The sequence below is a fragment of the Leuciscus leuciscus genome, assembly GCF_965113295.1.
Source record: "Leuciscus leuciscus genome assembly, chromosome: 25".
NCBI lineage: Eukaryota > Metazoa > Chordata > Actinopteri > Cypriniformes > Leuciscidae > Leuciscus > Leuciscus leuciscus.
Window position 1 is genome coordinate 6,179,663 of NC_138724.1, and position 22,147 is coordinate 6,201,809.

The following is a 22,147-nucleotide window of genomic DNA, read 5'->3' on the forward strand; positions in this document are numbered from 1 at the left end:
TGGATTTTAATGGTGAGACTTTTGTTTTTGTAATTAGGCTCTCAAAAATGAGATTTTAATTTTAATTTTCCAGTCAATGTATCGGAATTTGATATATGACCACCAAATATAAAGAGTTATCGGTATTGGCCAAATTTGTCATATCGGTGCGTCTCTGCCAATAAGGTTTGTTTTCGTGCTTTTAAGTGTGTGTTTCAAATAGGGCTGGGTATTGACGCATTTCACAATTCGATTTCGATTCACAAGCTTGCAATTCGATTCGATTTCGATTCAATATTGATTATTTTGGATATCTGGATTTCTCAAGGAAACCAAATCTCTTCACTAATGCTGTAAACTATGGGAGTCAGTGGTAGCCTATAGGCTTCATTAGCCTACTGTAATATTGAAGGTAAACATTTACTGATTTTTATACAAACACTTAAATTACACACTTTTTTATAATAATAAAGTTATATGAAATATAAACATTTAAATGGTGGCTGTCATAAAAACCTGCCAGATTTATTCAAACATGCATTAGAAATTGAAGAATATTAAAAATTATATTGAATATGTAATATGGTGCATATATTTAGCAAAATGCTCCTCTCTAGAGTTAATTTTTCTAGCTGACTAACGAGTTTATGGTCACTGGATATGGTTTTTCCGAGGTAAATGTGACGTTACTGACATCTTTCCACGGTTGAAACACTGATTGAGCGACTCCATGTCACATGATACGGATTTCGATAAGTTGTACTCTACCTTTTAACACACTTTCAGATGCTCATTCATGTTTATTTTGTGCTGTAACTGGTGTTATTAAGGTGGAAGAGAAGATCATGTGCTTCTCTAGAGCTGAGCCAGAGCGATCTCACGCCACAGCGACAACACGGTTAATTTTTTAGAATTTCGTAAGAAAATGGACGTAATTTGAAATCTGAGACTTTGTTTCATATCAATAGTAACAAAGCACAAAGATTATTGTGATTTATTGGATGGGATGCGCTACAATGTTACATTCATTCATCAACTGAAAACAGGATGACTAATCGATTCTTGGGATTTAAGAATCGATATCGGTTCGTAAAAATGAGAATTGATTAAAATCGAGAAATCAAATTATTATTATTTTTACCCAGCCCTAGTTTCAAAGATAAGCAAATATACTTTTGCTTTAAACTATCCAAAAACCACTAGAACACTGTAATATATTTAGTTGAATCTTCTGGGTTTGGAGTGATGTGAGTTAAATGACGCGTCGTGAGCCACATGTGCTCAGCTGTGTTCAGGACAAGCGCTTGAATCCGCTGCTGGGAACCCTGTGCTCCTCTAGTTCCTCATCTCCTCGTCTCGTCCCGCAGGACCTGCACTCTCAGGGAGAGGTGATCTCGTGTCTGGAGAAGGGTCTGGTGAGCGAGGTCGAGGAGCAGGGCACTTACTCCATCAGAGACGAGTGCAAGAAGTCCATCATGCGTGTGGCCGAGCTCTCGTCCGACGACTTCCACCTGGACCGACACCTGTACTTCTCCTGCCGCGAGGACCGCGAGCGCTTCTGTGAACACGTGAGCCACGACCCCACACGCCAACGCTTCTGCGTGCTAATGCTGGCGCTAACGCTGTGCTCCTTCCCTCTAGACTCCAGCCGGAGAAGGAAAGGTCTACAAATGTCTGTTCAACCACAAGTATGAGGAGAGCATGTCAGACAAGGTACGTTTGCTTCATTCCTTTACCAGTTGAGACTCGTCTTCCTCTTCCTTCTTTACAAATGCCTTTCACGTAAAGATTTAGTAGTTTTACCTTCAACTGTGTTAAATTCAGACCAGAATTAATTAATTCTATTAACGAACAAGCAGATAAAGCAGCAGAGGAGGAAATGACAGCATGTAAAATACCAGTGTGAGGGGTTAACAGTTTAGGACCTACAGACCAGATGTTTGAAAGAAGACCCGGAGTCAGAATTATAATAAATTGAAGAAAAGTTTTACTGAAGATAGTTTGCAGTTTCATCAGCAGAAGTTCAGCTTCAAGACTCACACAGGAGTTCGTAGGCCATCCTGCTTACAGTTACACAGATCACAGCAGTTACACACACACACACACACACACACACACACACACACACACACACACACAGACAGACAGACAGCAGTGATACCCTTCACCAAGGTCTAGGCGACGTCCTTGCTTCAGGTTGCAGTTTCCGATTGGCTAAGAAATAGATAAACATAGTAGTTTTCCACACATATACAGATAGACGGAAGCATATCTCCATCGATTATGCGGCTGACACTCGGACCCTGAAGTTAGGCATGTTTTCCAGGTCGCAGATTTGGGTTGCTGAACGCCAGCATGTCCAGAACAACAACTCAGTCAATCTCCAATAATGCCAGTGGTTCCTTAACCTGTAACCAAGAAGACTAACACACACCGATACACCGACACACAGCTTTTCCAAGGTTGGATTTGGCCAGACTCTAACTATAAACAGGAGAGTCGTCTCAAAACATCAAGATAATGTGTTCTTTCTCTCAAGGAGAGCAACACTTTAGTCTGACTGGAAAGTAAGGCTTTAACAAAGAAATGGTCCCTTAGACTTCAATGACCCCTGTGACCATAGTTGTCAGAGTACCCTAGAAAAACAGATGAATGCATTGACACATGTTGAAGACCTTTCTCAAACAAAACATCTTTCCATATTTCATTTCTGGAAGCCGGGCTAAATGGTCAAGCACTGTTACTGCATTCATATCAAATACAGACATTAGAGAATACATGAGAAGAACATTTCAGGAATCACACTGGTAACTTCTATAACAAAGTACTATCTCACAAGCCTAGAGTAGTAATTCAACTCATATTGATTAATACCTTGATTATAATCACTCATTACATCTACATTGAAGCAGCAGTGGATTCCTTCTCCAGTGTCTGACAGTAATATACCCATATTGAATCTGTACATTTACAATAAATGGTGAATGGAACGAATGTGAAAATAACATTATATGAGGTGATCCCAGTACTAAAGCAAGGAGTTCATTATTATTTTGAAAATGGACATGACCAGGTTGTATATACGAGATGCCGAATCAGACATTCCTATTTATTTAAAAGGGGAAGAGAAACCGGTTTGTGATTTTGTGTAAGATATTAGACAACGTTTTTATTCAGAAAATATGTAAATTGACATTTTTAAAAAGGTTTCTCCTGGAATAATTTTAGAATTTCTGCCATGAATATAGCCATTGCTGCTGATATGGCGTTAAATCATTAATAAATAATAAATGAATAAATTCTACAATAGTATATAATACTGAAATAACACTAACTCAGACATTCAGTCTTAAAATATTATAATCGCTAGTTATTAGGGCTGTTGCAGTAAACCGGCATTGATGATAACCGTGATATTTAAAAAAATAAAAATATTGATTGTGTTAATACAAGTGTACAATAAAATTGTTAATCCAGCAGCATTAATTATCTGCTTGACACTCCAAGTAGAAGAAGATATTGCACCTTAATATTTTTCATAAGTTTTATACTTATTATATTTATATTAATATAAATGATAACATTGTTATCGTTAATTATTTTGGCCGATCTGATATTGTGACAGCTCTACTTAGCAGTGTTATTTTAGTATCCTTGAGACTCTATTATATAGATATAGATAGTTCACAAGATGAAGTTAATTTTCATCTTGGTTAGTTTTCAGTAATTTTGTTGTCATTTTAATGGTTTTTTTTTTTAAAGGTTCTATTTATTTTTGAAGTTAAATTAAAATGTTGCCATGGCAACTATTGAAAAGTTTTGTTTTTTTTTTAGTAAAAGGTACAATATGTAAGATTTTTGCTTTATACTATCCAAAAACCACTAGAACAATGTTATATATTTTGTTGACTTGTGTGCTTGCATTATCCCAAATGTTTCCAACAATGTTTGATGACGATCTCTGGTAGCGTCTAGCAAACCACAGTTATTCGTTATCTCAACTCCCATGATTCCACGTTCCGTCATCAAGCTACGTCTGTGTTATAGTTTTGAATAAGTGTCCTCTAGTGGTGAAACTTATTTGCTGTGCCTTTTAATGTTTATTTTATTTCAATATAGCAGTTGAAATGAAAAGCTTTTCCCAGTAAGTTCTTCTGCTGATGTGTGTCTGTGTCCCGCGCAGTGCAAGGATGCTCTGTCCACTCGCCAGAAGCTGATCGCTCAGGACTACAAGGTCAGCTACTCACTGGCTAAAGCCTGTAAACCAGACCTGCGTAAATACCGCTGCAACATGGACACAGCGATGCCTCGAGCGCGCGAAGCCAAGCTCTCGTACCTGCTCCTGTGCCTGGAGGCGGCCGTACACCGCGGTGAGTGTCTCTCACACACACACACACACACACACACACACACACACACACACACCTGCTCCTGTGCCTGGAGGCGGCCGTACACCGCGGTGAGTCTCTCTCACACACACACAAACACACACACACACACACACACACACACACTCACACACCTGCTCCTGTGCCTGGAGGTGGCCGTACACCGCGGTGAGTCTCACACACACACACACACACACACACACACACTCACACACCTGCTCCTGTGCCTGGAGGTGGCCGTACACCGCAGTGAGTCTCACACACACACACACACACACACACACACACACACACCTGCTCCTGTGCCTGGAGGTGGCCGTACACCGCGGAGAGTCTCACACACACACCTGCTCCTGTGTGTGGAGGCGGCCGTACACACACACACTCTGCCCCCTGCAGCTGTCTCTCTCTGTCTGTATCTGCCCGTCTGTGATTCAGTGTCTCTCTCTCTCTGTCTCGGTCTCAGGTCAGACCGTGAGTGGTGAGTGTCAGGGGGAGATGCTGGACTACAGGCGGATGCTGATGGAGGATTTCTCGCTCAGTCCTGAGATCGTGCTGCACTGCCGAGGGGAGATCGACACACACTGCTCCGGCCTGCACCACAAGGGCCGAACACTGCACTGCCTCATGAGGGTGTCCCGGGACAAGGGCATCCTCGAAGGACACTGCCAGAAAGCTGTGAGTTTCAGTGCTTCTTCATGCTCCCGCACGCTAGTTGATCTGGTCGAGATATTGAATTCAATATTAGCGACAGGCCGATATGCAATGCAATCCAGTTAATGCCTGATATTAACCCATTTTCTGGATAAATGCCCACTTGGCAGGTTGACACAAGTGATATTTTCTCCATTATGTCAGTTTACAAAATCTTTTTACTAGGGATGCACCGGAATTTCAATATCAATATATTGAATTCAATATCGGCCGAAAATGGCATTTTGGGTTTTTGGCCGAAAGAGAAAAAAGGCAGGAAATATGGGGCCGCTCCATGTTCAGCGCTGTCTCTTGCTCCGAGCTAATGAACAGCACAGCTCAAACCAGAAGCACGGTTTCGTTTGGATGGATGTAGAGATGGGTGGGTGGGTGGATGTAGAGATGGGTGGGTGGGTGGGTGGGTGGATGTAGAGATGGGTGGGTGGGTGGGTGGATGTAGAGATGGGTGGGTGGGTGGGTGGGTGGATGTAGAGATGGGTGGGTGGGTGGGTGGGTGGATGTAGAGATGGGTGGATGGGTGGATGTAGAGATGGGTGGGTGGGTGGGTGGATGTAGAGATGGGTGGGTGGGTGGGTGGATGTAGAGATGGGTGGGTGGGTGGATGGATGTAGAGATGGGTGGGTGGGTGGGTGGATGTAGGGGTGGGTGGGTGGATGGATGTAGGGGTGGGTGGGTGGGTGGGTGGATGTAGAGGTGGGTGGGTGGGTGGGTGGGTGGGTGGATGTAGAGATGGGTGGGTGGGTGGGTGGGTGGGTGGATGTAGAGATGGGTGGGTGGGTGGGTGGATGTAGAGATGGGTGGGTGGGTGGGTGGGTGGATGTAGAGATGGGTGGGTGGATGTAGGGGTGGGTGGGTGGATGGATGTAGAGATGGGTGGATGTAGAGATGGGTGGGTGGGTGGGTGGATGGATGTAGAGATGGGTGGGTGGATGGATGTTGGGGTGGGTGGATGGATGTAGAGGTGGGTGGGTGGATGTAGAGATGGGTGGGTGGGTGGATGTAGAGATGGGTGGGTGGGTGGGTGGGTGGGTGGGTGGGTGGGTGGATGGATGTAGAGGTGGGTGGGTGGATGGATGTAGAGGTGGGTGGATGGATGTAGAGATGGGTGGGTGGGTGGATGTAGAGATGGGTGGGTGGGTGGATGTAGAGATGGGTGGGTGGGTGGATGTAGAGATGGGTGGGTGGGTGGATGTAGAGATGGGTGGGTGGGTGGATGTAGAGAGGGGTGGATGGGTGGATGTAGGGATGGGTGGATGTAGAGATGGGTGGGTGGGTGGGTGGGTGGATGTAGAGATGGGTGGGTGGGTGGGTGGATGGGTGGATGGATGTAGAGATAGATGGGTGGGTGGATGGATGTAGAGATAGATGGGTGGGTGGATGGCAGAGGTGGAAGTAACGAATTACAACTACTCACGTTACTGTAATTAAGTCGTTTTTTTGGGTACTTGTACTTTTTTGAGTATATTTTTAAATCTGTAATTTTACTTGTACTCAAGTACATATTAAGCTAAGTAATCTACTTCGCTACTTGTAAAATCACATTTCGTTACTGAGTACAATTTGAATTGATATTCAAATCTTTGAATGGCATTTCGGTAGCCAATAAAAATATTCGATCGTAAACGGACCAATAAAACCCCTGATATTTGGCCTGAATGAAAGCCGCCGCAGTCGCAGCAGGTTTTGAAGAGCTGATCATGAAGGAGGCGAGGAGCTCAGAGTGATTAATGGCTGGACTGAAAGTTTGGAACAACAAACTACATAGTAGTACTGTCAAAATATCTATATTTTGATACATATCAATACTGAAATATCTGTCAATACTCATTTTGGCCTATACACCAATACGATACCAGCTGCGTGTTCTCATTCTCTCATCTCAACGACAGCGAGTTTGACACACCCGCCTCCCCTCAGCGCGGGATTGCAGGTAGGCCTATTACGCATAATTTTATTAATACCTGCAAGTTTCTATGGCATATTTTAATGGCAAATGTCACGAACAATATTATAACGCGAGGGCACATTCATGTAATCGCAGAAAACTGGACGCGAGCTCTCAAATGTAGGCTACGAATGAACTGGACTCGGATATTGAGTGTGCGCTCTCGGACTGTGTGTCATATCATGTGTAATCGCGAATCTCTCCAAGTGGTTCTCACTGCAGACTCAAATGACGTCCAGCTCCAATCTCTCCATGCTCTTGAATTAAACGCTGTCAAAAGTTATGAAAAATCTAGTCTTTTTGCAAATTAAATTCAGTTTGAATTGAAATCAAGCTTCCTCGTGCTGTGTGTGAGCTATTGCAACAGTTCACGTTACCCTATTGTAAAGACAAATACACTGAGTGAGTAAATATTAGATTATTGTAATGGTTATTGATCAATGTTTAAATATGTAAACAAAAGCCTGAATTAAAATCTCTCCTTATAAAGTGGACGTGTCTCTTCAGAAGACTTGAATTAAACTTTTCCATTCAAATAGATTACTGTTACAATGAGTGTTGTGCTTGAAAATAATGATTGCCTTGACAAAATGGATGGACAAAAATGTAGATATTAAAATATTTAGTATGTAGTAGTTTTCCCGATGGTATTAAAAATTATAGGCTAGGCCTACTGAATATTGACATATTTCAAGGTGTCATATTGAAGTTAGAAATTCCAGTATCCACTAATTAATGTCCTTCGACAATAAGGTAAAAATGTGTTAAAAGTAGCTATTTTCTACATAAATCTATGATTTGGTTGTATATTTTTATTGGTAATGCATTAACTATCGCCAGCTAAAAAGTAATTAGTAACTAGTACTCCGAGTAGTTTTTGAGAAGAGTAATTTGTACTTTTACTTAATTACTTTTTTGACACCAGTACTTTTACTTGTAATTGAGTATTATTTCAGCAATGTAACGGTACTTGTACTTGAGTACAAATTTTCAGTACTCTTTCCACCTCTGGTGGATGGATGTAGAGATGGGTGGGTGGATGGATGTAGAGATGGGTGGGTGGATGGATGTAGAGATGGGTGGGTGGATGGATGTAGAGATGGGTGGGTGGGTGGATGTAGAGATGGGTGGGTGGGTGGGTGGATGTAGAGATGGGTGGGTGGATGTAGAGATGGGTGGGTGGGTGGGTGGATGTAGAGATGGGTGGGTGGGTGGGTGGATGGATGTAGAGATGGGTGGGTGGGTGGATGGATGTAGAGGTGGGTGGGTGGATGGATGTAGAGGTGGGTGGGTGGATGTAGAGATGGGTGGGTGGGTGGGTGGGTGGGTGGATGGATGTAGAGGTGGGTGGATGGATGTAGAGGTGGGTGGATGGATGTAGAGGTGGGTGGGTGGATGTAGAGAGGGGTGGATGTAGAGAGGGGTGGGTGGGTGGATGTAGAGATGGGTGGATGGGTGGATGTAGAGATGGGTGGATGGGTGGGTGGGTGGATGGATGTAGAGATGGGTGGGTGGATGGATGTAGAGGTGGGTGGGTGGGTGGGTGGGTGGGTGGATGGATGTAGAGGTGGGTGGGTGGATGGATGTAGAGGTGGGTGGGTGGATGTAGAGATGGGTGGGTGGGTGGATGTAGAGAGGGGTGGGTGGGTGGATGTAGAGATGGGTGGATGTAGAGATGGGTGGGTGGGTGGGTGGATGGATGTAGAGATGGGTGGGTGGGTGGATGTAGAGATGGGTGGGTGGGTGGATGTAGAGATGGGTGGGTGGGTGGATGTAGAGATGGATGGATGGGTGGATGTAGAGATGGATGGATGGATGGATGTAGAGATAGATGGGTGGGTGGATGGATGTAGAGGTGGGTGGATGGATGTAGAGATGGGTGGGTGGGTGGATGTAGAGATGGGTGGGTGGGTGGATGTAGAGATGGGTGGATGTAGAGATGGGTGGATGGGTGGATGTAGAGATGGGTGGATGGATGTATGGATGTAGAGATGGGTGGGTGGATGGATGTAGAGATGGGTGGGTGGATGGATGTAGAGATGGGTGGGTGGATGGATGTAGAGATGGGTGGATGGATGTATGAATGTAGAGATGGGTGGATGGATGTATGGATGTAGAGATGGGTGGGTGGATGGATGTAGAGATGGGTGGGTGGATGGATGTAGAGATAGATGGGTGGGTGTAGAGATGGGTGGGTGGATGGATGTAGAGATAGATGGGTGGGTGGATGGATGTAGAGATAGATGGGTGGGTGGATGGATGTAGAGATAGATGGGTGGGTGGGTGGATGTAGAGATGGGTGGGTGGATGTAGAGATGGGTGGATGTAGAGATGGGTGGATGTAGAGATGGGTGGATGTAGAGATGGGTGGATGTAGAGATGGGTGGATGTAGAGATGGGTGGATGTAGAGATGTAGAGATGGGTGGGTGGATGTAGAGATGGGTGGGTGGATGTAGAGATGGGTGGGTGGATGTAGAGATGGGTGGATGGATGTAGAGATGGGTGGATGGATGTAGAGATGGGTGGATGGATGTAGAGATGGGTGGATGTAGAGATGGGTGGATGGGTGGATGTAAGGATGGATGCGTGGATGTAAGGATGGGTGGGTGGATGTAGGGATGGGTGGGTGGATGTAGGGATGGGTGGGTGGATGTAGAGATGGGTGGGTGGATGTAGAGATGGGTGGGTGGATGTAGAGATGGGTGGGTGGATGTAGAGATGGGTAAATGGATGGGTGGATGTAATTATGGATGAATGGATGGGTGGATGTAATTATGGATGGGTGGATGTAAAGGTGGATGTAGGGATGGATGGGTGGATGTAAAGCTGATGAATGACTCTCATAACTGTGTGTGTCCCTCAGCTCCAGACGCTGATTCAGGAAACGGACCCCGGGGCCGACTACCGCATCGATCGGGCTCTGAACGAAGCCTGCGAGTCCGTCATCCAGACCGCCTGCAAACACATCCGAAACGGAGACCCCATGTGAGTGTGTTTGAGATGACAAGCTCATCCGAGGTCAAGCGAGTCACGTACTCATCCTTTACGGAACAATAAATGAAACAAATGAGTGCTCTTATTAATATTAGGGACGTTTGGCATATTTGTGTTTCTGTAGCAAGGTCTGTTCTGTTGCCTCAGGCACTGAAGAGCTCATTCTTTTATATCTGAGCCAACCAGTTTTACCATAAACTTTCCAGTATGTTGATTGATCTTTACATTCGACCTTGTTTCTGTGTGTTTGTTCATATTTAAGTGTGCAGAAATAGAAACATTAAAGGTGAAGTGTGTAGTCCAGCCTGAACAGGGGTATTTTTCTCTGTGTGTGTAGGATCCTGTCCTGTCTGATGGAGCATCTCTACACTGATAAGATGGTTGAAGACTGTGAACACAGACTGTTGGAGCTGCAGTACTTCATCTCCAGAGACTGGAAGTGAGTCGCAAAACTAAAAAGAGTCTGTGCCAGTGACCAGTGAGCCAGTGACCAAAACTTAATTTTTCTTTCACATACACTTCAAGTACTTCCTTATTTGTCTTTTTCACCATGCTTCAGGAAGAATTCAGTAATGCTACTTTCTTTGTGCCACAGTTTTAAGGAATGTTACTTGTTTGTAATGAGAGAATCATGTGGTTACACGATTGAGTACAAATTGGAGAAACGGCTAAATATTACGGTGGCAATATTTGATAATGCCGAACTGCACGATTAATTGTTAAAAGATGTTGATCTTATTCCTAAATGACAGTGATTCTTCTGTCTATTAAACCTTTGACGCATCCGATCACCGCAAACATTCAGATCTGTGTTCTGATCCAGAGAGAGACATTATCATGAAACAGCTTCACAGTGTCTTCAACATCACAGGATCATTGAAAATCTGAATTATTGTAAGACAGAAATACAGAAGTACTGGTATAAAAGTTTACAGTTCGGATATAAACACTGACGATTACGGTAGCGATCGAAAATAGAGTAAATCACCTTTAGAAAGAAACTGAGGCCCCATCCACACTACAGCGTTTACGTTTAGAAACGGAGACCTTTTGCCACGTTTGCACCTCCCGTCCAGACTAAAACGGCTAAAACTGAGAAGTTTAGAAACGCTGCCGACCCCGTTTTGCGTTTTGAATCTCCGGAGGGCGTTTTAGTGAAGACGGGTCAAAACGGAGGACTTTAGAAACGATGACGCAGAGGCTCACGCTCGGCTCTATGATTGGGTGTCATCAGTCATGGAGTATACACGGGTAATATTCAGTACCAGTAAACTCCACCCGCTGGAACAGTTTCTTACAGTAAGAAACTAGACCCAGCTCGTGCGGTAAACGCGTGCATGCTAGAAATAGAACCGACGCCTATTTTTCATGCGACACTCAAGCGTGTTGGAAGCGTTTCCAGGCAAAATAGAATAGGAAAAGATGTTTATATGTCATTTTGACACAAATACATATTAATAAATGACATTTTGATGTTTGAAAGCATTTTTTTACAGTCTATGTTTGAAAGTCTCTGGGTTTACACCGGCACGCGCATGCCCAGTGTTGGTGAATGGTCACGTGATCCGCGTTTTCAGTCGTTTGAATGTGGACGGAGATCAATTCTAATATGCAGCTAAAACGCTGGTGTGGGCGGTGATCGTATTCGTTTTAATTCTCTGTTTCTAAACTAAAACGCAGTAGTGTGGATGGGGCCTGACACTTTAAATAAATATTGTACCATTACATGGTTACACCAGTAGGTGGCGACAAGAGACTGTTAAACAATTTGTTTGTCATTGAATTATTCATTCATTCATCTAGTAATGAAAGAAGTGAAGTCTTGATGAGCAAGTCATTGAATCATTCACAAAAAAATTTTTTAATACATTTAATTTAAACAATTTTTAAAAAATAGACTGCGTCAATTAACAGTTTTGTCAGAACCTCTAGTAAACAACGTTATTTTGCCCCCATGTCTGATCTATTCACAATCGTGATCTATATTTTAAACCAAAAAATTGCGATTCTCAATTTATCCAGAATCGTGCAGCTCAGTTTTTTTATTTTTTTATTATGGTTTGTTTTGAGAAGGTTTTGTTTTTTCTTTTTCTTTTGGTATTTTGTTTGGTATTGGTTTGGTTTGGTATTGCTTTAGTTTGTTGAGAAGGTCCGAGTGAAGGTTAATTTTATGTCAGAACATTGTCAAAAACATGAGATTTGTTCCTTTTGAGAGTTCTTGTTGATATAACTGAACGTGTGTTGTTTCCTGCGGTTCTGTTTACAGACTGGACCCCATCCTGTACAAGAAGTGTCAGAACGACGCGGCCCGCATCTGTCACACTCACGGCTGGAACGAGACGAGTGAGTTCATGCCTCCCGGAGCCATCTTCTCCTGTCTGTACCGGCACGCGTACCGCACCGAGATGCAGGGGCGACGGGTACGAGCAACACACACTCTCACACTGCATTATCAGACTATAGCACACTGAGAAACTTCAGCAATAGCTTATCCTCAATGTAACCGTAGGCTTCATCAGAAACTTCTGAAGTCAGTTCGGAAGTGAGTTTGTATGTAAGTATATCTGATTTCTTTAAAGAGCCGAATCTCACAAACCTGTCAAGAACATGTCTAGGTTGCATTTCACAGCCAAAACATTTATAAATTTAGCATTTAAACAGTTTAGGCTGCTTTTGTACCATTTTATGCACTGATGCATTATTTTCATGTAAATTAAGCACCCTCCCTTAATTCTCATTAGCCTTATGAAAGGCAATACAAATAAGCATGAAGTGTGTGTGTATATGTATATCTATGTTTATACTTCATGCTTATTAGTATTGCCTTTCATTTAAGCTGATTTTAATATAAAAATACAAAAATAATGTCTGTGCAGAAAATATGAACGGCTCAAAATATGAAATCTCTATATATTTAGTTGTGACATGACCGAGTTATGTTCTTGCCAGGCCTGGCGATGTTCATTCACTCTGAGAGTAAACATGCTTAAGCTACACACACGCTTTCATCAAAACTATCAGGGACAAATCAAAGTCTTCCTTTACTGACACTGAAATCACATTAATGATGCTGTGGGCTTTTAATGATTGGTAGTGATTGACAGGAAATTCACTCCAATGATGAGGGACTTGGGAGATTTCTTTACAGACTAATCTAAAACCAGACATTGTGATTTAATGATTTCCATGGTAACGTGTCACTCACACACACACACAGATTGCTGTGATTGAAGGGTTGTGGGCGTGTTTGTTACCTGTGTGTGTGTGTGTGTGAGAGAGAGAGAGATTGAAGGTGTGTGTGTGTGTGTGTGTGGGAGATTGAAGGGGTGTGAGTGAGCGTGTGCTAACGCTTCAGTCGATCTGCAGTTGTCCCGGGACTGTAAGACTGAGGTTCAGAGGATCCTGCACCAGCGTGTGTGTGAGCGTGTGTGTGTGTGTTAGCGAGCGTGTGCTAACGCTTCAGTCGATCTGCAGTTGTCCCGGGACTGTAAGACTGAGGTTCAGAGGATCCTGCACCAGCGGGCTCTGGATGTGAAGCTGGACCCGGATCTTCAGCATCGGTGTATGACGGACCTGGGGAAGTGGTGCAGTGAGAAGACTGAAGCTGGACAGGTTAAACACACATCATTACTGCACTCATTTCACACTGGAACTCACTTTCACATACAACGTTTTCTTAAAAATGCTCAGTGGTTTTGTTTTTCTGTTCATTTTATGAGGTTTGCAGTTTTTGCAGCCGTTGCTAAAACTTAGGATGTGTCAAAGTGCATGTCCTAGCTATAAACATCTAAATAAACATCTAACTTCTAAATTACACTTGTTAATTTCCTAAAGTGTGTTTTTAAGAAAACTACAGCAGAGTGGGTAACAGGGTTGCAAGTAACAAGGCTGAACATCTACTCTACATTAAAGGAACAAGCTGACTTTTTGGGACTTTCACCGTATCCCCCAGAGTTAGATAAGTCCATACATACCCTTCTCATCTCTGTGCGTGCTGTAACTCTGTCTGACGCACCCATCGCTAGCCTAGCTTAGCACAAAGACTGGAAGTAAACGGCTCCAGCTAGCATACTGCTCCCAATAAGTGACAAAATAACGCCAACATTTTCCTAATTACATGTACAAATAACAAGGTCACATGAGACACAGACATCTTCTAACCGTACACATACTGGGAACTATATTCTCAGAAGGTGAAGCACTGCTACTTGGGCGGAGTGATTTACTCCAACTCTGATGAACTCTCGTAGCCTGGCAAGCCAGACATCAAGATGTTAGGTCTGGCAACTCTCCATAGACCTGGCTCAATCCGAGGGGCGGGATAAACTGACTTTCAAATTCCCTCTGCACGCAATAGGACAGCGCTTCAACCAACCAGAGTGTTTTCCCAACAGCGGAGCTAACGTCAGTTGATAGATTCAACTTTTAAATCTGGCCGCAAAAACTACGAACACATCTTCCCTTTTTTAAGAATGACTTAAGTGCCGTTCTTTGCTCTTTTCTCAAAGAAAAGCTTAACTCCAAGTCCTCCGGAGTCGCGGCCAAAGCCGATTCGAAAGACTGTTCTCCAGCAGCCGCCATTCTTTGTTTTCAAGTAGCAGGGAACCGTCGCAACTCTGTCGTCATCATGTTAAGCCCGCCCCGCCTACTCTATACACGATGTGATTGGCCTGACCTAATTTAGGTTTTTCCAGCTCGACAGTCAACGGAGAGTTGCTAGACTACCCTGGCTGCAAAATAAATGTTGCTGCCGCTAGGGTGCGTCTAGATTTCTAGGCTAGAACTCTCGGCTTCTCAGCTGCTGCGAGCAAATCACTCCGCAGAAGTAGCAGTGCTACCTAGCGGTGGGTGCGTCAGACAGAGTTACGGCACGCACGGAGATGAAACGGGTATGTGTGGACTTATCTAACTCTGGGGGATACGGTGAATAAGCTAAAGTCCCAAAAAGTTGGCGTGTTCCTTTAATTTCTCTCACAATACAGTCAGGACTTATTGAACATGAAAATGAATTGATCATATAACATGTAAAATAGCACTGCATAGTCCTCACTGTATCAATTAAATATAGATCAATCTTTATTAAAGTTACCAAAGTTATTCAGGCAAGAGCAGTGTGTTTTATTAACACTAAAATCACAGACATCAGCAGGAATGTTAGGCTGTTGTCACTTTAAGAGCGAATGCACTGATCCAGTACACCAATACTGTACACGTGCGTTTCAGTTCTCGACTATTTGTGTTCAGTTAACACGTAACTAACTATGTTTACTAGGATACTCGCCAAGATGGATATTTTGTGTGAAATTGTCGGTTCAAGCGCAAGAAGACGTGAAAGAGCTCAATCCAGTGTGTGTCTGATGTGCAGTCTGCACACACAACTTCTCACACAGCGCACGCGAGTTATCTTTCACGTCGTCTTGCGCTTGAATGTCTAAATTATATCTGTGCTAAACGTATGTTTTGCTTCTAATTAGCCAATGGCTAGTAAATTGCTCGACTAGTCGACAGTAATTGAGTTAAAGACATGTTTAGTCGGCTCTTGTGAGATTTGGTCACATGCGAGTGATTTAGTGTAGGGTTGGTGTAGGGTTGCTGTAATGCTTATGGGACACCAGCAAATGTTCTTTATTCACTGATGTTGCCGTCTGTGGAAACGGTTTGAATGTTAAATTCACAGACATGAACCGTACTCAATGTTGGTCTGTGTGTGTGTCTCAGGAATTGGAGTGCTTGCAGGATCATTTAGAGGATCTGATCCCTGAATGCAGGGATGTGGTGGGAAACCTCACAGAACTGGAGTCCGAGGTACAGAAAGATGCTTTTGTGATGTTTTACTGCCGTTTAGTTCTGAAATATATAAAATATATCAATATAAATATATATAAATCTATAGTGTTGCGAGCGAGACGTGGGTTTGGACTGATTTCTGTGCGTCTGCTTTTCCAGGACATTCAGATCGAGGCGTTGTTGATCCGAGCCTGTGAGCCCGTGATCCAGTCCTACTGTCACGTGAGTCTCAGATCGCTACTGATGAATCAGGAAAAGAAAAAAGATATATTTCATGCTTATGTTTTATCATTTAGATCTTAAATATGATTTAATCATTTTGATGTGTTTACCATTATTATCATTCGAAATGTATGTTTAATGCTTTTCTTTTATTAATCTTAATGCCTCTAATGTAGCTTACCCATGACTTCTGGGTAAACTTTTGTACTTGCTGTTAAGATGAGGGCAAAAGTCTAAGTTTCCGATGTCTCAATACAGTGGTAAACTAATCTTAGCTAAACATCTTGCAGTGTGCAGGCTAACACCTCAGAGTGTGAAAACATGAGAAATAGATATTTGTGTGTGTCACTATGAAAAGAGGAACTTAGCTCAGATCTGATAAGCAACTGTATAATAGCAAGATTAATATCTGTATCCTTAGACTTTAGTTTTAGTTTAGTTTAATTTTATTTGTACAAATGTTAAATATACAGTAAGAGCAAGAAAATACAATGCAAATACTGTGCAGGGAGATGTATTCACAATATTACAATATGAGAGATATGGATAAATTAAACATTCTGTAGTAACAAGATGCCTAACCATCATTATACCGATAGATTTATGTATTTTTCACATAGTCTGCGTGTTCCCTACAACTCAGGCTCTCCTCAACAGAAACTCCTAATTGTAATTTTTGATAAATCCTTAGGTTATCATTTTTTACCACTAAAAATAATAAAATTAGATTTATTAATATTTAAAGTAATTTAATTACTGTTGAATTAGCATAACCAATTACATTCTTAAACAATACATTTAAATTTGAATGAGAGAACTAATGTTATATCGTCAGCAAACATTATTGGAGTAAGAATATTTGAAACATTTGACAAATCATTTATATAAATGAGAACTAGTAAGGGTCCAAGAACGGACCCCTGAGGAACCCCACAGAGTGATCCTCCTCTGCCGGACCAGCAACCCTTAAAGCTAACAAACTGTCTTCTATTAAAAATGTCATTTTTCAGCCATTTGTATGTAATATCATGAAAACCATATTTATACAGCTTTTCCTATAAAATTAAATAATTAACTCCTATCAAAAGCTTTTGACAGATCTATAAAAATACTACATGTAAATTCATGGTTTTCACATGCAAGGGTGTAACTTTGTCAGTCTGGTGAAGCAAAGACACATAAGTAGAGTGATTTTACAGAAACCATACTGATGTTCATAAAGAATGAGATTTGAATCTAGAAGAATCTGTTTATACAAACATGGCAAAATAGATGTAGGTCTATAGTTGTTCAAACATTGTGGATCATCTGCTTTAAACCGAGGAATACGTTTTGCTGTTTTTAATCTTCTGGCACAATGCCTGTTTACAAAGAGAGAGAAAACATGTGAGCAAGTGGTGCGATATTGAACATTTCACCGGTTTGACAAGAGAAACAGAAATATTATCATGACCCGCTGAAGATATTTTTAATTCATCAATAATGTCACTTATTTTGACATTATTTTGTATTTAATGTCACATTTATGTTTCTTTATTAAACTTATAATCCTGATTATGGATGCATTAATTTTACCCTTCATTTATTATTTGATTGTCTGCTGTTGAGATGCAATTTGTCTTAATCATCTGACTGGATCTCCTCCATGCATCAGCTCTGTTAAAGAGAGATTCTTCTTCATCATCATCATCTTCTTCTTCTGTGTCTCTCGCAGGACGTGGCTGATAACCAGATCGACACCGGGGACCTGATGGAGTGTCTCGTTGCCAATAAACACCAGAAGGAAATGAATGAGAAGTGTGCCGTGGGAGTCACACACTTCCAGCTGGTGTGTATGCCGATCACACACTCGCTCTTCTTCTTTCTGTCACTACAGTTCTGTCAACCGTCTGTTTCTCCTCCTCATCCTCAGATCCAGATGAAGGACTTCCGCTTCTCCTACAAGTTCAAGATGGCCTGCAAGGAGGATGTGCTCAAACTGTGTCCCAACATCAAGAAGAAGTGAGTGCATGGCATGGCTGTTGTGTTTGCTTGTGTCACATGAGCTACACAAGCTCTTGTAGAAGTGACTGTGAACACTGAAGCATGATGGGAAGGTCCTGATGGGGTGTGTGTGTGTCCTCAGGGTGGATGTGGTGATCTGTCTGAGCACCACCGTGAGGAACGACACGTTACAGGAGGTCAAAGAGCAGCGCGTCTCCATGAAGTGCCGAAAGCAGCTGCGTGTGGAGGAACTGGAGATGGTCAGTGCACTAACACACACCTCACACTAACACACACCTCACACTAGAGCCGATGAGTTCAGCGGTGCAGAATCCTGTCATCATAACAGAATTTACTGTATAATGTCGTAATTCCCAGAAATGTAAAATTTTTGGACAAAAACATTCTCCAGAGTCACTTCACCAGCATTAATATATCATAAACACACAGAAACTCGAAGCTCTTCACGGCAACCTGTCAAAATAAAAGTTCAGTAACTTGAAGAAATTACGACAATTATATTTCTGTTGTACAGTAGAATTTAGCTACGTCTCAAAGTAATAATATTAACACTAACAGTTATTTATTATTATTAAAACACAATTTTTTTAAGGAATAATCAAAAATTTTCATCTGTTTTAATTTGAACAGTAAAGCTCTGTTGTGCAAAACTTTGACAAAAAAGTTTAATTTCATGATTAAAAGATAAATAAAATTAATGTTTTATGACTTCATTTGATTGCCAGAAAAATGTAAATACACAACACAGAAAAAAAAAAAACATTGCATAGAAATGAAAGGACTTTATACAGAAAACATAGAATTTGGAAAAAACTTAAAACGGAATTTGTGTTAAAAAGAATTAATTCTTATAGTTCATAGGGCCTATATTAATTTCATAGGGCCCTAAACGTAATTTGTTAAACTTGAAATAATTTACCAACAATTTATTAAATGAATGAATTTAATTACATGTGCTTTTTGATTTGCTAAAATTTTATTTAACGATTAAAATGAGTCCAAAAATGTTTAAACAAAAAACAAAACGCATTTCATAGGGCCCTATAAACACACATTTGAACAGATATAATGATGTGTAGGTCTGAAGTGTGTGGTTAGAGCTCTGATGTGTGTGTGTGTGTGTGTGTGTGTGTCAGTCGGAGGACATTCGTCTGGAGCCGGATCTGTACGAGAGCTGTCGTCAGGACATCAAGCAGCACTGCCAGAACATAGTGTTCGGGAACGCTCAGGTAAACCTTCATCATCATCATCCTCCTCATCACTTTACCTGCAACCGCATACTCATCTGTGTGTGTGTGCTCAGGTGATCGAGTGTCTGAAGGAGAACAAGAAGCACCTGACCCAGCAGTGCCATCAGAAGGTGTTCAGACTGCAGGAGACCGAGATGATGGACCCTGAGCTCGACTTCCAGCTCATGAGGGTCTGCAAGCAGATGATCCGGGTGACCAACCTCATCTCACACACACACAGTCTCAGCACATATGAGGCCAGGAAAACATAGACAAGTCTTAATCATTTCAAGAGCTCCTTTGGAGATGAAGAAAAAGCAGAACTCGTGATATGGCCTAATGCGCATTCAAACAATCTAAACATTTAGGATGGGATATATATAAAACATTTTTTAATTTTAAGTGAATCTAACTATAGTCACTTTTAATTTTAAATGGTTTAAAGGCTGAAATGTTAGGTGTCATTTAAAAAAAAAAAAACAAAGAACGTAAGTTTAAATTGTGTTTAGTCATTTGATGGTTTAAATGTAACTATAGATCTTGCTCTACCCAACTCATAAAGCATTGATTTTATTTGTGCAGGTCTTAAATTTTATTTTAATAACCCTGTTATAAGACCTTAAAATTGAACGATGGCTTTGCTCTGTTCTCCAGCGTTTCTGCAGCGAGACTGATGCCAAGAACATGTTACAGTGTCTGAAACAAAACAAGAACAGCGAGACCATGGACCCTAAATGCAAACAGATGATCACGAAGAGACAGATCACCCAGAACACAGGTACACACACACACACACACACACGAGACATATGGTTTCTTTAATCACTCGCTTAAAATCAGAGGTGTGAAACAGGGAACCAGCTTCATTAATGCAGATAGCAGATGTTTACTACATTATCATGGCCAAAAATAATGTGTGATATCAATAGAGATTTTGATCACTCAAAATGTGAGTGTAAGGAGATGGAGAGAGAGTTTACAACCATAACTATACGCAGACAACCTACCGTTGACCTGCACGTCCACCACCCGTCTAGAAGACTCGTACCCTGGCGAGCTGTTCCTGGGTTCAGGAGCGACGCTGCCCCCTGCTGGGCTGGAGTTACAGCTGCTCCATTATTTACCATAGTAATGTGTGTGTGTGTGTGTTAGGGGTGTAACGGTACACAAACATCACGGCTCATTCGGTACGTACCTCGGGATTGAAGTCACGGTTCGGCAGGGGGAGAAAACTAAACACAAAATGCTTTTTGCTTTTTGAAATTAAACACTGTTTTTTAACAGATGTGTACGTGTTTAAATAAATAAATTATAATATAACTTTCTTAAGGATAAAATCTATCTTAGCTAATGCTGTGAACTATATGGGGAGCCCTTAATTACACATTATTATGATATTAAAGGTTGAAATTAACAACAGAGCCCAAATTATTAAATTTAGTTGCTATTTATTTTTAGAAATAATCAACGCTCAAAAACAAAACACATGCTGTAAACTCACACAAGCTGCACACATGCTGTAAACTCACACAAGCTGCACACATGCTGTAAACTCACACAAGCTGCACACATGCTGTAAACTCACACAAGCAGCGTTTGCATTAACTTCTAAATCTAATTACAAAGTTAATTTTCTACTCCAGTTCTTTTTTGAAATATCATTTAGACAGTGAACTTGTTTTCATGACAGATTTATTTAAACATGCGTTAAATAATCAAGACATTTACTAACAGGTTAAGTAGATGAATATGCTAATATAGTGCATATATGAATGCTTCTCTCTAGAGTTGATTTCTTTGTTTTTTTTTATCACAAAAAATGTCAGTCAAATTTTCTTTCAGCGAAGGGTCAGTAAAAGTTGCTAAACTCATCAGGTCAAAGTAATTATTTTAGGAGCGGTTTTGATTGATTTTGACGCGTCTGGTTAGGACACGGTGTAACTCCGTCTCTTGTGTTTAGACTATCGCCTGAACCCGGTGCTGAGGAAGGCCTGTAAAGCGGACATCCCCAAGTTCTGCCAGAACATTCTCAACAAAGCCAAAGACGACAACGAGCTGGAGGGCCAGGTCATCTCCTGCCTCAAACTCAAATACGCAGACCAGGTGTGTGTGTGTGTGTGTGTGTGACAGCAGCTGGACCAGTGACGGCTGGAACTAATCACTAAGCAATTAGTTACTGTAATTGAATTACTTGTCCCTCGGAAAAGTAAAGTAAGGGATTACGCTTAATTTTTCTGTAATTTAATTAGTTACTTCTGATGTAATTGAGCTAAATACTGTGTATAGACCAATCCGATCTCACGGTAGTTCGAATGCATTTTACGCAGTGGCTAAATCATACGAGCTCACTCACATTCGTACGAATTAGCCATCTTGTAAAATGCGTATGAAATGCCGTGAGATCGGACTGTCAACTAGAACAATTCTATATAAAACAATAGTGGGTTTAACATCAAAATGTATTGTCTGATGTTAAAGAGTATTTATTATGTAACCTTCTTTAAATTGTTTGGTCAGTTTAAGTGTAATTCGTGCAATTTTATAGTATTTATTTGAAAGATTTAAAACATTTCATGTCTATCCTTGTATTATTCAGCTGGTTGAGGCTGATATTGGATTTAGAAAGTAATTAAATACTTATAGAGAGAGTAATTAGTACAGTAATCTAATTACACTGTTAACCAAGGTAATTAGTAACTAGTAATTACTTTTTAGAGTAACTTACCCAACACTGAGCAGGACTCATATAAGAGTGTGTGTGTGTGCAGCGTCTCTCTCCGGACTGTGAGGGTCAGATCAGTGTGATTCTGCAGGAGTCAGCGCTCGACTACAGGCTCGACCCACAGCTACAGCTCCAGTGCAGTGAGGAGGTGACCTTACACAC

The 22,147-nt window shown here is 41.6% G+C and overlaps 1 protein-coding gene across 3 annotated transcripts in view; it reads left to right on the top strand.

Annotated features, from left to right (window-relative positions):
• Positions 1–22,147, top strand: part of glg1a (golgi glycoprotein 1a) — a 41,650-nt gene that overhangs the window by 10,298 nt on the left and 9,205 nt on the right. For 2 of the 3 annotated variants that reach the window (XM_082159641.1, XM_082159640.1), the window contains exons 5-22: positions 1,347–1,547; positions 1,621–1,692; positions 4,163–4,349; positions 4,834–5,045; positions 9,891–10,012; positions 10,359–10,460; positions 12,288–12,441; positions 13,496–13,633; positions 15,740–15,826; positions 15,968–16,030; positions 17,745–17,858; positions 17,943–18,031; positions 18,156–18,273; positions 19,171–19,263; positions 19,338–19,475; positions 19,918–20,041; positions 21,224–21,366; positions 22,032–22,133. In XM_082159641.1, coding sequence (XP_082015767.1) covers positions 1,347–1,547; positions 1,621–1,692; positions 4,163–4,349; positions 4,834–5,045; positions 9,891–10,012; positions 10,359–10,460; positions 12,288–12,441; positions 13,496–13,633; positions 15,740–15,826; positions 15,968–16,030; positions 17,745–17,858; positions 17,943–18,031; positions 18,156–18,273; positions 19,171–19,263; positions 19,338–19,475; positions 19,918–20,041; positions 21,224–21,366; positions 22,032–22,133 — 2,259 coding nt within the window. Of the gene's footprint in view, positions 1–1,346; positions 1,548–1,620; positions 1,693–4,162; positions 4,350–4,833; positions 5,046–9,890; positions 10,013–10,358; positions 10,461–12,287; positions 12,442–12,530; positions 12,576–13,495; positions 13,634–15,739; positions 15,827–15,967; positions 16,031–17,744; positions 17,859–17,942; positions 18,032–18,155; positions 18,274–19,170; positions 19,264–19,337; positions 19,476–19,917; positions 20,042–21,223; positions 21,367–22,031; positions 22,134–22,147 lie in introns of all 3 variants that reach the window. The other variant, XM_082159639.1, reaches the window with a different exon arrangement.